Source organism: Cetorhinus maximus, chromosome 12 (genome assembly GCF_964194155.1).
Source record: "Cetorhinus maximus chromosome 12, sCetMax3.hap1.1, whole genome shotgun sequence".
Lineage (NCBI taxonomy): Eukaryota > Metazoa > Chordata > Chondrichthyes > Lamniformes > Cetorhinidae > Cetorhinus > Cetorhinus maximus.
The window spans coordinates 31,430,122-31,445,463 of NC_135890.1; the positions used below are offsets into that span (position 1 = coordinate 31,430,122).

General features: G+C 42.1%; 1 protein-coding gene across 1 annotated transcript in view; it reads left to right on the forward strand.

Moving 5' to 3' along the window:
- The first annotated feature begins 3,742 nt into the window (after positions 1–3,742).
- The window catches only part of ttll3 (tubulin tyrosine ligase-like family, member 3), a 62,507-nt gene continuing 50,907 nt past the window's right edge, over positions 3,743–15,342 (forward strand). Inside the window, exons 1-2 of the mRNA XM_078554422.1 lie at positions 3,743–3,952; positions 14,803–14,931. Coding sequence (XP_078410548.1) covers positions 3,743–3,952; positions 14,803–14,931 — 339 coding nt within the window. The remainder of the gene's footprint in view (positions 3,953–14,802; positions 14,932–15,342) is intronic.

Consider the following 15,342-nt stretch of genomic DNA (forward strand, 5'->3'; position numbering starts at 1 on the left):
TTCCCAGCCAGGCAATTGGAGAGTATTTCATCACACTCCTGATTGTGCCTTTTAGATGGTGAAAAGTTTTTGGGGAGTCAGGAGGTGAGTTTTTCACCTCAGATTATCCAGCCTCTGACCTGCTCTTGTAGCCACAGTATTTATATAAGTTTCTGTTCTGTAATAGTCCCCAAGATGTTGATGGTGGGGTATTCAGCAATTATAATGCTGTCGATTGTCAAGGAGAGGTTATTAGACTCTCTCTTGCTGGAGATGGTCATTTCCTGGCACTTGTGTGGTGTGAATGTTACACGTCACTTATCAACCTAAGCCTGAATGTTGTCCTGGTCTCCCTGCAGTGGGTACACATTGCTTTGTTGTCTAAGGAGTTGCAAATGGAATTGAACACTGCAATCATCAGGTTACACATCCCCACTTCTAACCTAATGATGATGGAGGGAGGGATGGAGCAGCTGAAGATGGTTGGGCTTAGGACGCGGTGGAACATGTGAAGCAATGTCCTGGGCTAAGCCAATTGGCCTCCAACAACCAAAACCATCTTGCTTTGTGCTGCGTATGACTACAGCCAGTGGAAAGTTTTCTCCCTGATTTCCATTGACTTCAATTTTACTCGGGCTCCTTGATGCCACACTCAGTCAAGTACTTCCTTGTTGTCACTCTCATTTCACCTTTGGAATTCAGTTTTTTTGTCCATGTTTGAACCAATGCTGCAATGAGGTCCTGAGCCAAATGGTCCTGATGGAACCCAAACTGGACATCGTAAGCAGGTTATTGCTATGTAAATGTCGCTGAATAACACTTGTCAAGTACTTCCTTGTTGTCACTCTCATTTCACCTTTGGAATTCAGTTTTTTTGTCCATGTTTGAACCAATGCTGCAATGAGGTCCTGAGCCAAATGGTCCTGATGGAACCCAAACTGGACATCGTAAGCAGGTTATTGCTATGTAAATGTCGCTGAATAACACTTGTCAACAATGCCTTCCATCACTTTGCTGATGATTAAGAATAGACTAATTGCACAACAATTGGCTCTTTTTGGAATATCCTGCTTTTTGTGGATGGGATATACCTGGGAAATGTTCTATTTTGTCGATAGATACTAGTGTTATAGTTGTACTGGGATAGTTGGCTAGGGGTGCAGCTAGTTCTGGAGCTCAAGTTTCCAGCACCACAGCTGAGATGCTATTGGAGCCGATAATCTTTGCTGTATCCGGTGCAATCAGCCATTTAATAATTTCAAGTAGAGTGAATTGAATTAGTGAAGACTGGCATCTGTGATGATGGAAACCTCAGAAGGTGGCCGAGATAGATCAACTACTTGGCTAATGATGGTAGCAAATGCTTCAGTTTTCCTTTTGCAATGATATGCTGGGCTCTCCCATCATTGAGGTTTGGAGTCTTTGTAGAGCCTTCTCCTCTGGTTAGCTGTTTGATTATCCACCACCATTCACAACTGGATGTGGCAGGACTGCAGAGCTTTGATCTGACCCATTGGTTACAGATTACTTAGCTCTATCTGTCGCTTGCTGCTTCTGCTGTTTAACATGCAAGTAGTCTTGTGTTGTAGCCACATGTGGTTGGAACCATATTTTTAGGTATGCCTTGTGCTGCCCCTGCCATGTTCTTCTACACTCCTGATTGAACTAGAGTTGATTCTCTGGCTTGATGGTAGTGGTAGAGTGAGGGATATACCTGGCCATGAGGTTACACTTTGTGTGGGAATACAATTCTGCTGCTACTGATGGCTCGTTGTGCCTCATGGATGCCCAGTTTTGAGTTGCTATATCTATTCTAAATCTATCCTATTTAGCATGTTGGTCATGCCGCCATTGTGACAGCATGATGGAAGGTGTCCTCAGTGTGAAGGTGGGACTTCATCTCCACCAGGAGTCACTCTCCCAATACTTTAATGGACAGATTCATCTGCGACAGTTAAATTGGTGATGAGGAGATCATATAGATTTTTTCCCCTCGTGTTGCTACTCTCACTACCAACTCAGCCAGTAGTGGTGCTACCAAACCATTATTGGTGATGGATATTGAAGTCCCCCACCCAGAGTACATTCTGTGTCTTAGCTACCCTCAAAGCTTCTTCCAAGTGGTGTTCAACATGGAGGAGTACTGATTGATCATCTGTACAGCAGGCGGTAATCAGCAGGGGATTTCCTTTCCAATGTTTGACCTGATGCCATGGAACTTCATGGGATCTAGAGTCAATGTTGAGGACTCCCACAGCCAGTCCCTAAAAAAAGTAATTAGTTTTTATGAGGTTTAGCAACCTCTGGTGGGAAAGGACATACCCAGTGATGGTAATTGTAGTATAAGGGTCTGGCGCATATAGGGCTAATGTGGAACTGAGTACAGTAATGCTCACACAGAGATGTAAGAGAACTCATGACCTGCACTGAGGGATCAGTCTAGGTTGGACAGAGCTGTGTGCACAAGTAAACATAGAGACAGATCCTAGCTTGAACCCTTTATATATATATGGTCATAGTTCTAGTAGTTAATAAATACATAATACTTAAGACTACGAGAACTTCATTAAGACTGACCTGATGGTATGCAATACCCTGCAACATGGTGGCAGCGAATGGAAAAACCCAAAACGTCACAAAAGTACAAACAAAAACTAAAACCTTGCAAGACTAAAGAAAAATTCGAAGCAGCATGTTGACCTAAAGAAAAGCTTGAGAAGCAGACGCGCAGAGAAAAATTGCCGGGGAAAACTCCAAAGAAAGGTTTGGAAGCTGAAGGCAGAAATTTAAAATTCCTCACCGCAGCAGAAGATTCCATAGAATCTCTTTGAAGTCCAGCTTAAATTCCTGCAGTGCAGAGTCAGCAGACCTAGCAGGGGTGAGCCAAAGTTTATAAATTCCAGGATAAAGCGGGTCCTGAGAAACTTTTAAATAGCTCAGTGGTCAGAAATGGCCGTTTGGAAACTCCATTGGAAAATCCAGATTCCCAAGTCGGCGCTTGAATACGTGCTTACGCCGAAAAGGGAAAAAAGAGATTGATTCATTTATCCAGAAGAATCGTGAACAAAGAATCAGCTTTAAAGGCCAGCAAAGGCCAGAATTTGATGCTTTCGCTACCCTGAAGCATAGCGCTGAAATGGAGAAGCCTGCAGCCAGTCGATCCAAGCAGCCATTGTTTAAAATTTTTTTAAGGCTGAACGCGAGCACCATTGCAGCGGGAACCGGCCAAGGGTGGCAAGTGCAGGTCAACCCTTTGTCTTCAAATGAATGACGGCGCCATCTTGAAGTTTAGCAGCTTCTCAAAGTTTTTTAAGTATGGATCAGAAATTAACTCTTCCAGTTTGGACTTATCGAAGGCCCAAATCAATCATATAATTGGGGACTTTGGACAAAAAGATTCCTCATGTACATGATTGCTTCAGGTCTGGATAAAAAGACAGAAGCTGAGCAAGTTAATACACTGCTTTATTCGGTAGGCTTGCTAGCGGATGACATTATTGCTAGACAAGGAAGCAACAAATCATCCAAATTTGAAGAAGTACTATAATCATTCAATGTTTATTTTAACCTAAGAAGTAACAAAATCCCTAAAAGAGCTAAATTTAATAAGCGTGTCCAGCAGCCAGGAGAACCTGTCAACTGATTCATTAATGGTCTGTACTGGATGGCTGCAGGCTCCGAATGCAGAGACCTAAAATCTGAATTTATAGGAGTTAATTGAAGTCACTGACCAGTGTACTACGCTTCCAGAGGGCTGTTGGACATGGGAGTGAGATACATTGTCATAGGAAAGGAAGTCTTTGCAGTCATGTGGGCATGCAAGAAGTTTTCAGATTATATCATCAGCCTCAATGTCACAGTTGAAACAGACCATAAGCCAGCAGTCTCGTTACTGGATGAGAAGGAGCTAGCAAAGATGCCTACCAGAATCCAGAGGTTCCGCCTACACCACAGGAGATTCGCTAATGAGATGGTATGTGTCCAGGGTAAAAACCAAACAACGGCAAAAATACTTCCCAGGATCACAGTAGGCCTACCAATAAAACAGGACACCAATCTTATCCAAGAGTTGGAAGTGTACTCCCAATTTGCAAGGAGCCACCTGCCAGTGACCAAAGTAAAATCCAACAGATTTGCTAGGAAAAAACGTGAGATGAGTATACCTGCATCTGCCATCACTGCCAACAAGGGTGGCCACAACAGAGACCAAGCAGCGGTATCATGAAAGCTTGATTCAAACAATAAAAACACTTTACGGTCATAGACAATCTCCTGGTCTACAATGAGCGGCTGGTCATCCCAGTTTCCCTTCAACCGGAGATCCTTCAAAAAATACACCAGAGCCACTTGGACAATCTGCTGTCTGGTGGCCAGGAATTTCCAGGGCAATTGAGGATACCATAGCAAACTGTCAGGTGCGTGCACTGCACAGGACCAAAGAGAGCCCCTCATCCCCACAAAACTCCCTATTAGGCCATGGGAGAGGCTGGGCATTGACCTATTTATCTTCAACAGCAAATCGTTCCTTATTGTGGTGTATTGTCCAGATGGGTTGAGATGAAACAACTATATACAACTACACAGAGGCAGTAATTAAAGCACTGAAAGAAATGTTCACGAGCCATGGCATCCTGAACGAGATCATGTCCGATAATGGCCCACAATTTTCAAATAAGTACTTTGTGCACTTTTTCACCATATCTGGCTTCCACCATCATACCATTTAAGAGTGAACCACATTGCATGTCTGGGGTCACATGTAGACCAGACCAGGTAAGGATGACAGAGCAAGTTTGATCCCGGTACTGACTGTGGTATTTCATGGAGGCCCTGCCTCCTTGTCTTGCTCTGCGCGTGGGGAGAGGCGCCCCTTAAGCTATGAGTTGCCAAAATTGTCTCTCTTATGGAGAGAGATGCCTATGGTCCTTTGGGACTATGACTAAATGATTATTGATACTAGCCTTTTATTTCAGATTTATTTAGTTAACTGAATGCAAATTCCTCAGCTGCTATGGTGCGATTTGGACTCATGCCTCTAGCCCAAGCCTCTGAATTACTCATTCCATACATAGCCACTACATGACCATACCCATGTGTAGTTAGTTTGCATCATCAAGCAGAAATCCTTCAAGATATTTATAAAAAAAACAATTGAATTGAATTATTAATCAGACAGAATTTAAAATTGTGAGCAAGAAAAGACGAGCAATCCAAAACTGAAAAAGGGTCCCACAAGTATGTTATCCATAACCAAATTACTTCAGCTATAATTAACTTGCTAGTGTCCATCGTTTGCTTTTTGCATCCAAATGAAGTTAAATGGCTGCCATTTTGCATAGAACTCCTTATTGGATATTAGGATGTTCCCAATCTCAGTGGAGAGATATCTTCTAGAAAATGCCTGTTCTCAAACTGCCTTTTGCCAGCAGTTCTTTGGTCCAAAACAGTGGTGTCAGTGAACAATCAAGGGGCACCAGTAATACATAAGAACACATACATTAGGAGCAGGAGTAGACCATGTGGCCCGTCGAGCCTGCTCTGCCATTCAGTGCAATCATGGCTGATCTTGGGCTTCAACTCCATTTTCTCACCCGCTCCTCATATCCTTTAATTCCCTGTCAGACCAAAAATCTGTCTGTCCCAGCCTTAAATGTATTCAGTAATGGAACATCCGCAATCATCCAGAGTAGAGAATTCCAACGATTCACAACCCTTTGAGCAAAGTAATTTCTCCTCATCTCAGGCCTAAATGATTGGCCCCTTATCCTGAGACTGTGCCCCTTTGTTTTAGATTGTAATAGTTCAGGTATTGCCCTCTATAAACATATAGGATTAGGCTGCCATACAATCGAGTAGAACTCTCCTTTAAGTCGCCTATTATTAGGAGTCTGAAGTAGGCCATAGGGATTGCGTAGAAGAGCACTCTGGACCACCTCTGTAGTTTTCTTCTTCTTACTGTGGAGAAGCATTTGGCTCAACAGTGAAATATTTGCTGCTAAGATTAGAAACTCAACATATATTGGAGTTCAGCTGTGAGTCCACATCCTACCACTATGTGGCTCTATGTAGCCATAGCCTTGCTTCAAAGAAGACTTGGAATTCCTTTGTAAAAAAATCTCAGAGGTGTAATAGAAACTTGACTGCCTGAGTAGGTTCTGTATTATATGCCAAAAGATTTGCTTTTTGTTTGTTGGTTTATATTCGCACTAAGATGCACCTGCAGCAAAAAACGTAGAGATCCTGAAGTTAGTTCTGCTATATCTGTGCTGATGGAAGATGGTGCATTCATTGATGGTTTGAAGAACTGATCATATCTGAGTTCCATGGGTTAGCATATGTACAAAATGACTTGCAGGAATGGAGACCAATGCTGCATGAAGTTCAATGTTTAGTGACCTGATCAGGGAAGGCAAGTTAATACCCTGACGATTCTCCCTTTTCTTCCTTTGGCAACCCGAGCACCGGTACACTTTTCACCTTCTAGAATGAAAAGCCACAAATAGAAGCCTTCACAATGCACTCTGGTTAAGTGGTCAGTAATTTGGGATTTTACAGTGCATCATCTTCATCTTCACTAACAGAAATTACTTGCATGTTCAACCCTAAGGCCCCTTTCTCTATTTAACAGGTAGATATCATCACTTCACTCAGTCCTGTTGTAGGTCAAATAGGCAGATAAAATCATGAGAAACAAGCCACCAGAGGGTTACCTGTCTAGGACTGCCCAAGCTCAGGTCTTTTTGTACCATAAAGATGTGCAGGGCATGGCAGTGTACAACTATGATCTGCAGCATACTGTAGAGATCCCTACTGTCCTGTCTGGGCAGTAGAAGCACCTCATTAAGACCCAATGGTGTTCTCAATGACCACTTTTGTAGAGACCTGTGCTTGGATGGAGCATTTCCCTGTTTTGAATCATCTTACTGGGGTCATTTCCATTGGAGCATCAGCTCACATGGTCCATTTTCCCTGAAAAGGTTAGCAACAGCTGAACTTGGAAGAATGAATGCACTGTGATGATTTCAAAGAACAAAGAACAAAGAAAAGTACAGGACAGGAACAGGCCCATCGGCCCTCCAAGCCTGCGCCGATCATATTGCCCGTCAACTAAAACATTTTGCACTTCCGGGGTCCGTATCCCTCTATTCCCATCCTATTCATGTATTTGTCAAGCTGCCTCTTAAACACCACTATCGTACCTGCTTCCACCACCTCCTCTGGCAGCAAATTCCAGACACTCACTACCCTCTGCGTAAAAAAATTTCCAGCATATCTCACATTGATGTGCAGGATCCTTTTTATGTTTCTGCACAAATCTTTAAATTCAGGGACTATGTTTCATGTGTAAGGACAGCAGTCTTCATCATCTTGGATTTCTGGCAGGGCCACCGAATCTCCCGCAGCTCCACCACAACGGGACTGGAAAATCTGGACTTTAAACCGTGCAGGTCTTAATGGAACACGTGTGTGTTGACTGAGTTGCTCATCCTGCTTTCTACTCTTAATGTCACCATTAGCACCTTTAGCCAGTATCACCACCATCAACACCCCTTTGACCTTTAGTTAATGACATCTTTCGCAATCTCTCCTTTGCCTCCACCCATCGCTGGCCTTGTATCCAGCTTCACCTGTCCCACCCCCATTAAACAGTATGTATTTCACCACATTTTTACTTCTCTTTAGTTCTGGAGAAAAGTCATACGGGCCCGAAACATTAACTCTGTCTTTCTCTCCACAGATGCTGGCAGACCTGCTGAGTTTTTCCAGCAATTTTTGTTCTTGTTTCAGTCTTCATCAGTGGTTGTCTCAGTGAGACTCTTTATTGAACTGGTTAGAAATAGCAGCCTACAGTGCTTGCCTCATGGCAGAGTCACATGACTATGGCAAGCCAGGTAGTTCACTGGTAGTCCACTTAGTAAGATTGCATTTCCAAAACCCAAACATCCCCCCTTTCATATTGAACAAAAGATAGAAACATCCCCTTTTGCCTAGCAAACAAAAGACACATTTGTTTGCACGACCCTGTGTGACAGTGCGTTATCCACGTTACCCACTATACGCTCACTGTTTTCATGCATTGATAACTGTTTGTTCTATTCATCAGTCTCTGCACATGCATTGCAAACATAGGGCGGAACTTTGCACCCCTGCCCGCTGACAGGATTGTCCAGAGCCACCGAAAATCAATGGGCTTTTGGCAGGGCCACCGAATCTCCCGCAGCGGGCTCCACCATGACGGGGCCGGAAAATCATGGCCATAGTCTTTAAACCCTTCAGGCCTCTTAATATAACACGTGTGTGTTGAAATTAGCTGTACGTCTGGGTGACGTTCCTTGTCCGGAGTGTCGTTCCTGTGGTCTTTGTTGCCTTGGTGACGGTTGATGTTCCATTTCGGCTGTTCGGGACATGTGGATCTCTGGGATTGATGGGAGTTCTGTGCTCAATACAGCTGGTGAGATCCCTTCTCCTCGACCGGCCAATTGTGGTGAAGGAACAGCTTCGCCAGCTGATCGTATATGCTTGTGGTTGCAACTGTATAACTTGTTGAGTTTTTCAACACCTGCTTTGAGTCGCCAGCTCTGGAATTGTGAGTCATTCTTTCCTCCTGGTACCTTTGTGTTGTCCCTGAAATTTGTTTGTTCAGATCTCGCACAGTTTGGTTCATTGAAGACTTCAGTTTATTGTGCATTTTCAAAGATATGGACTCAGCTAGAATCTTGCCCTTCAACTCTCCCAGTTCAGCTCTGATGTGAACCTTTCCTTGTAGAACATTTACCTTTGGCTCATGCATTTCATTGCACTGACGTGGTCAGCAACCATCTTGTGGTTTAAAAGCCAAGATACTGTGGATGCTGGAAATCTGAAACAAAAGCAGAAAATGCTGAAAAAACTCAGCAGGTTTAGCAGCATCTGTGGAGTGAGAAAGAGAGTTAACGTTTCGAGTCCGTATGACCCTTCTTCAGAGCTGTGGTTTGCTTGTGGTTTACTTGCTTATTGTCTCTCTCACTCTGGAATCTTTCCCTTTCTCTGTTTGCACATTTAGGGTTATCAGTCCAAGCTTTAGGCTTGCTTCAGCTGAGATTAGTTTTTTTTTATTCATTCACAGGATGTGGGCATCGCTGTCTGGGCCAGCATGTATTGCCCATCCCTGGTTGCCCTTGAGAAGGTGGTGGTGTGCCGCCTTCTTGAACTGCTCCAGTCCATGTGGCTGTTGTTCTATGATCTGGAACTCCAGAGCTTCCTCCTTGCCATTGCATTGGGTTGTCAGACTAATATGTCCTCTCGGTCCTAGTGTCATGCCATCATATAGCCTCAACCTTACTTTTGAGGGCTTCATTTCCTGATCGCCATGTTGAGCCACTTCACACAGATCTGTGAAGGTCTTTATGTTGCATGATGCACCAGTGTCTATCTGACGCTTCTTGTTGTCTTGATACTTTCCCTCTGCAGTGATCATGGCAACAGTCACAAACCATTTATCACCTATAGACTTGATTGAACCAACCTGTTGTTGTATCATGTATGGTTCTTCATCAGACTCATCTGGTGAAGTCTCTCCAGTGGTCCTCTGCATAGGCTTGCTTTGCTTTTTATTGGCTAAGCACTTGTGTGTGAAATGATTCAGCTTCTTGCAGTTAAAACACTGCTTTCCCCATGCTAGGCAATCCTTTTCCTGTGCATGCTGTCCTCCGCAGTATTTGCATCCTGCGCTTTGTCTAGCAATTGCTCCGCTCTTTCAGCTTGGACTGCCTCTCAGCTTTGTGTATCTCCTGGTCTGCTCTGCCATACATATGCTCTAGCTGACGTTTCACGACTTTTCTATTTCGACACATGCCTATTACTTTCTTTAGCATCAGTTCCTCATCTTTCTGTAAACTTGCTCTCACCAAGGGGTCTCGCATGCCTAAGACTAATCTATCTCTAATCAGCCCGAATTCACGTGATTCTGCCAGCTGTGCTACTGCCATCACGTAACGTTCAATGGTCTCATTTTTACTCTGAACTCTAGTGTTGAATACATAACGTTCATATGTAACATTCGCTCGGGGTTCAAAATGTGCGTTAAAGGCTTTCAAAATCTCTGGCGTCTTTTTTCTTTGTCCGTTAGATTTAGGGTGGCATACACTTTGTAGAGGTCATTCCCCAGCAGTGTTAACAATGTGGCTACTCTTATCAGTTCAGGCTTTTCTTTATGTCTGTTGCAATTGCATAGTTTTGCCATTTTAAATGTAAAAACTGCCAGTTCTGCGATGTATCACTGTTCATTTCGACTGGAAATGGGCTTGGAAAGTTTACAAAGTTTGCCATGTTCACTCACTCAGTATTTTGAGTAGTTTTCTGCAGATTAATATTTTTCAGTGTGCCTTTCTGAGCTATGTCTCATTTGCAGCCTTGCAACCTTTGTCTGATTTCCTTTGTCCTTTTCAGCCACTTTTTTGCATATTTTGAACCTTCCTGTGTTCCTGGGTTCTTAGTGTCTTCTCTGCACCTTTTCCCGGACTCAAAAATCTATTTTTTCTGCACTTCTGTACACCATGTTTCATGTATAAGGAGAGGCTCATGGTATAGTGGGTAACATACTGGCAGTGATAGAAGATTGGCTGGCTAACAGGAGGCAGGCAGTAGGCATAAATGGGTATTTTTCAGGTTGGAATAATGTAATGAGTGGTGTGCCACAGGGATCAGTGCTGGGACCTCAACTGTTTACATTTTATATCAATTACTTGGATGAAGGGATGGATGGGATGGTTGCCAAATTTTCTGAGGACACAAAGATAGGTAGGAAAGTAATTTGTGAAAAGGGCATAAGGAGGCTACAAAAAGATATAGATACGTTAAGTGAATGGGCAAAGGTCTGGCAAATGGAGTATAATGTGGGAAAATGTGAATTTCTCCATTTTGGCAGGAAGAATAAATGAGAGGCATATTATCTAAACGGTGAGAGGTTGCAGAGCTCTGTGATGCAGAGGGATCTGGGTGCCTTAGTGCATGAATCGCAAAAGGCTAGTATGCAGGTAGAGCAAGTAATTCAGTAAGCCAGTAGAATGTTAACATTTATTATGAGAGGAATTGAATACAAAAGTAGGGAGGTTATGCTTCAGTTATACAGAGCACTAGTGAAGTCACATCTGGAGTACTGTGTACTGTATTGGCCCCCTTATTTAATCAAGGATTTAAATGCGTTGGAAGCAGTTCAGAGAAGATTTACCAGACTAATACCTGGAATGGGCAGGTTGTGTTATGAGGAAAGGTTAGGCAGGCTAGACTTGTATCTGCTAGAGTTAAGAAGAATAAGAGGCGACTTGATTGAAACATATAAGACCCTGAGGGGACTTGATAGGGTGGATGTGGAGAGGATGTTTCCTCTTGTGAACTAGGGGTCATTGTTTAAAAATAAGGGGTCACCCATTTAAAACAGAGATGAAGCAAAGTGTTTCTCGGAGGGTTGTGAGTCTTTGGAACTCTCTTTCTGAAGAGGCAGCAGAAGCAGAGTCTTTGAATATTTTTAAGGCAGAGGTGGATAGATTCTTGGTAAGCAAGGGGGTGTTAGGTTATCGGGGGTAGGCAGGATACAGCCATTCACTTTATATATTTGTTCATTGATCATTAGTATATTTAAAAAAAACAAGCGTGGAACACATTTATTGTTAGGATGTGGTGAATCAAACCATTGGTTATTCATGTGGGCCTTTTTCTTCCCTAGATTCTGTTTGCAATTTGTTGATAATTGATAAAAATATGATGCCAACATTTTATCGTTATATTTCCTTGTAATGCAATAAGGTACACACCAGCTTACTTCTGACATTCAGCAACCTTAAAGGAATGTTGTTACCCTAGTAAAATTATAGCTATGTTACTTTCCCAGGTGTTTGTAAGCAGAGATGCACGGTAACACAATGGGTAATATGATGATGCTGTTTTAACAGAAAACATACTTTCACCAAAAAAAGTTAAGTTTTTCAACCCCTTCAATATATTGGAGTGGTTTGATATATATTCCATTTGATACAAAGCAAACACTGCTGGCAGTAAGAATGTTGTTTATGGTGTGGGGGCTTTTGTTTCTGAATGTACTATTCCTGAGAAGTGAATTGCACCAGGATGATATTTTCCCCCTAAATAGTTAAATGACTTTCTGATCAGTAACCATGGAGAAGAAACATAGCTATTGGAGTTACCTGTTGTTTTAGATACCTGTATTCTCTATTATCTTAGACAATATCATACGGGTAGGGGAGGAGGATTATTACTGGAATGGCAACAGTTTTACTATAAACAAGAATAGGTTTGCAACATAATTGATTATTCCCGCTATCCCAATACTGTTGTAGCCTATATAACACTTAGTTCAATAATTATTACTGGCAAACAACAAAGTAAATTTCCTCACCTTGGAATAAGACAAATTGTCACTTGGTGCATTATGAATATTCTCCTAATGTTGGCAATGGAAATTCTATACATTATGCCTTCAGAATTTGCTACTGGTCAGCTGAGTAGTAAATACAAGTACAGCGTTAGTAATGGGGGAAAATAGCCATTCTAACAGAAAATTATTTGCAGTTAAAGTAAATGTAAAGAATTGCATGTTCTTATCTATCTTATCTGAGCTGCCTTCACACCGATATTCTGCTCTTCTCTAATTTAGTTTATATTTTTATATTAGATGATGAGTCTTTCCAGCTTCAGAAGGATGAGGAAGCCCATTGTACCTTCAATGGTGCAGAAAACATTCATCATTTAGTGGTATGGTAAAGATGCCACACATTGAACAACAATTTACTCTGCTATCTAGAGGAATCTATCAAAAGAAATCTTTTCAATCTTATGAAGTTCTTTCAAATTTAGAAGGAATGGAAAGGTAGTTTGCTCCCAGAGATGTGACAGGGTGTCTATTGAAATAACTATCCCTCCCTTGTTGACTCATATTCCAGGAGTCTCTTTTTTGACTGTGGGGAAAGTGTCTTGCTTCTGCTTGACAGACCAGTTGAGAGTAAAAATTGCACCAATGAACCCAATGCTATTCTACAAAAGCCTGTGTCACGGGGAAGCTGGTTAAATCTCTCTTGTTGGTATTAGAAAGTACTTGTATTGTCTTATGAAGCTCCCCCAATGACCCAATGAGTAAATGCACTTTGTGCAGTCATACAGACCTGAAATGTTCCAAATTCTGCTCCTCCTGGCTTGATATCAAAGATAAAATTAATGAACTCATTTATCTGGTGACATTACTTCACGGAAACCATGGCAGGAAAACCTAAATGGAACAGACAAGATGGTCTTTGTTGAACAGCCCAATTTCTCAGAGGGATCCTAATACACGTATTAAGCCTCTTATTAGCATATTGAAGAGCATAATGCCTATTTTAGGTGGCTACCCTAAAAGCCTGAAAATTGTCCAAGGCCAACATACCACTGGATGTTTCTCAGGTATCTTGAAGTACAGGGTGTAACCCTGAAAAATTAGCCATTATTAGCACTGTTTTCCATCCATAAACTGGGTGCACCAATCATGAATTTCTACCCCTCAGTGTCGTGAAACAATTGCTTGGATTTTCAACCACCGTCCTGTCCCAAAATAGATAGGATGGTGGCATTAACATTGGAAAGAAATGAAGAGACTTATGATCATGTCCCTGTGTTGATTTGATTTTTCCTTCCACCACATGTAAATTATACTTTCCCTCCTGCATTTGTTTCTGCTGCCTGCGGAGACTGCCAGCTTGGGGCAGCTGTGGGAGATTTCCAAAGGCCGTTCTGAGGGGAGAGGGCCTAAAATGGGCACCTCTCCCTCCTTTTAGGCCATGTTCCCCTTCCCTTTGTTAGATGTTGGCCTAGCCTGCTACAATATATTTAAATGTCTCTCCAATTTTCAGGGCCCTGTGCTCCTTTAGCCTGGTCTCCACTTTTTTGGGTATTGCAGGACTGTTAGAATTCCCATTGGTTGTAATGGTGGGTTCCAGCTGTCAGGGTCCTGCCCTGTACACATTGTGACCTCCCAGCCCAGAGAAATAAGCCATGGTCAGGGCAGGGTTGAGGCATCAGGTAGAGGTTCTGCTTGATTCTCCTTTGGTGGGAAGAGGACAATCCAGGACAATGTATTCATAAACCATGAAAAGTGAAATGACAGGCAGAGACATTCATTCTAATCTAATAGGGAAGGCTGAATGCTTTCATTGCTGAATGCTTTCATTTAGATACCACCAGATTGTATCAAAGGTCTAAACCACACACATATTTACAATTCTTAGTAAACACTGCAGAATCGGCATCCTCAGATTCTTGTGTTTGTTAAGTCACAAAGGTGGGGGACATCATGTGCCAATCAACTTTCACTCAGACAGATGTTGAAGGCCTTCAGGTGTGCATTGCATTGGGGATATCTGAGGCAGGACAGAAAGGACGTTTTGGTGTTGACACCATCCCGACCTGTCTCATCTCTTTTACATATGTTAGCATGGAAGGAAATGCATGCAAGCAATAAGTGGTAGAATCTGCAGGTAGAATCTAGCAATTGACATAAAAGGGCAGAGACCCTATGCAACAGCATCAGATGCACACATTTTGTGCCTGCCAGATTGTGCTAGTTATCCACTTCCAGTGGGGGATGAATGTCAGGGTTCAGCCAAGTACTTTAGTATGTTACCATTTGAACTTAATAACAAATGTTACATTAAATAACTGGGTTTGAGGCTCGGTGAGGTGGATTGTACAGGCTCTGTGGGCCTTTTATCAATCCATGCTTCCATATATTCTTAAAATTTATTTGCAAACTAGTGTGTTAACACTTTTATGATTGGATTTACTATCTTATTTCAGTCAAATTTGATATCAAAAGAAATTCCTTACTTCATCTGGACAGTACGAAGGAATGTAATTGACTGCCACCATTTACAAAGAGACCAAATGATAAATCATTATGGCAGGAATGCATCTTTTACGACCAAAGTAAGAAATATTCTTTAGTTAAATGTTGTTATTATGTATTAATAATAAAGGAGAGCTGAGCTCACTTAGCATAAAAATTTGATTATAGAAAGAGAAACAATTCTGATAGGCATCGCCATGGTTCACTGACTATTAATGATTCCGTTTATTGAACTTTTATGTTTCTTTTGCCCTTCATCTCCCTTCTCCCCTTTAGATGCACATGTTTGCAAGACCTGTGGTTAGTTTGAGCCAAACTCCTGAACAACTGTTGTCAGTGTTTGTGCTCAGTCAGCATGAGATACAATTCTTCCTATTCAGTCGGCAGGAAGTACGGTTCTGTGTGGGATGATTGATTTTTTTATTGCTTTCTGAAACTCCAGAAAGATGATCGAATACAATTAAGCAGGATGGGATAAAGATTTTAATTTG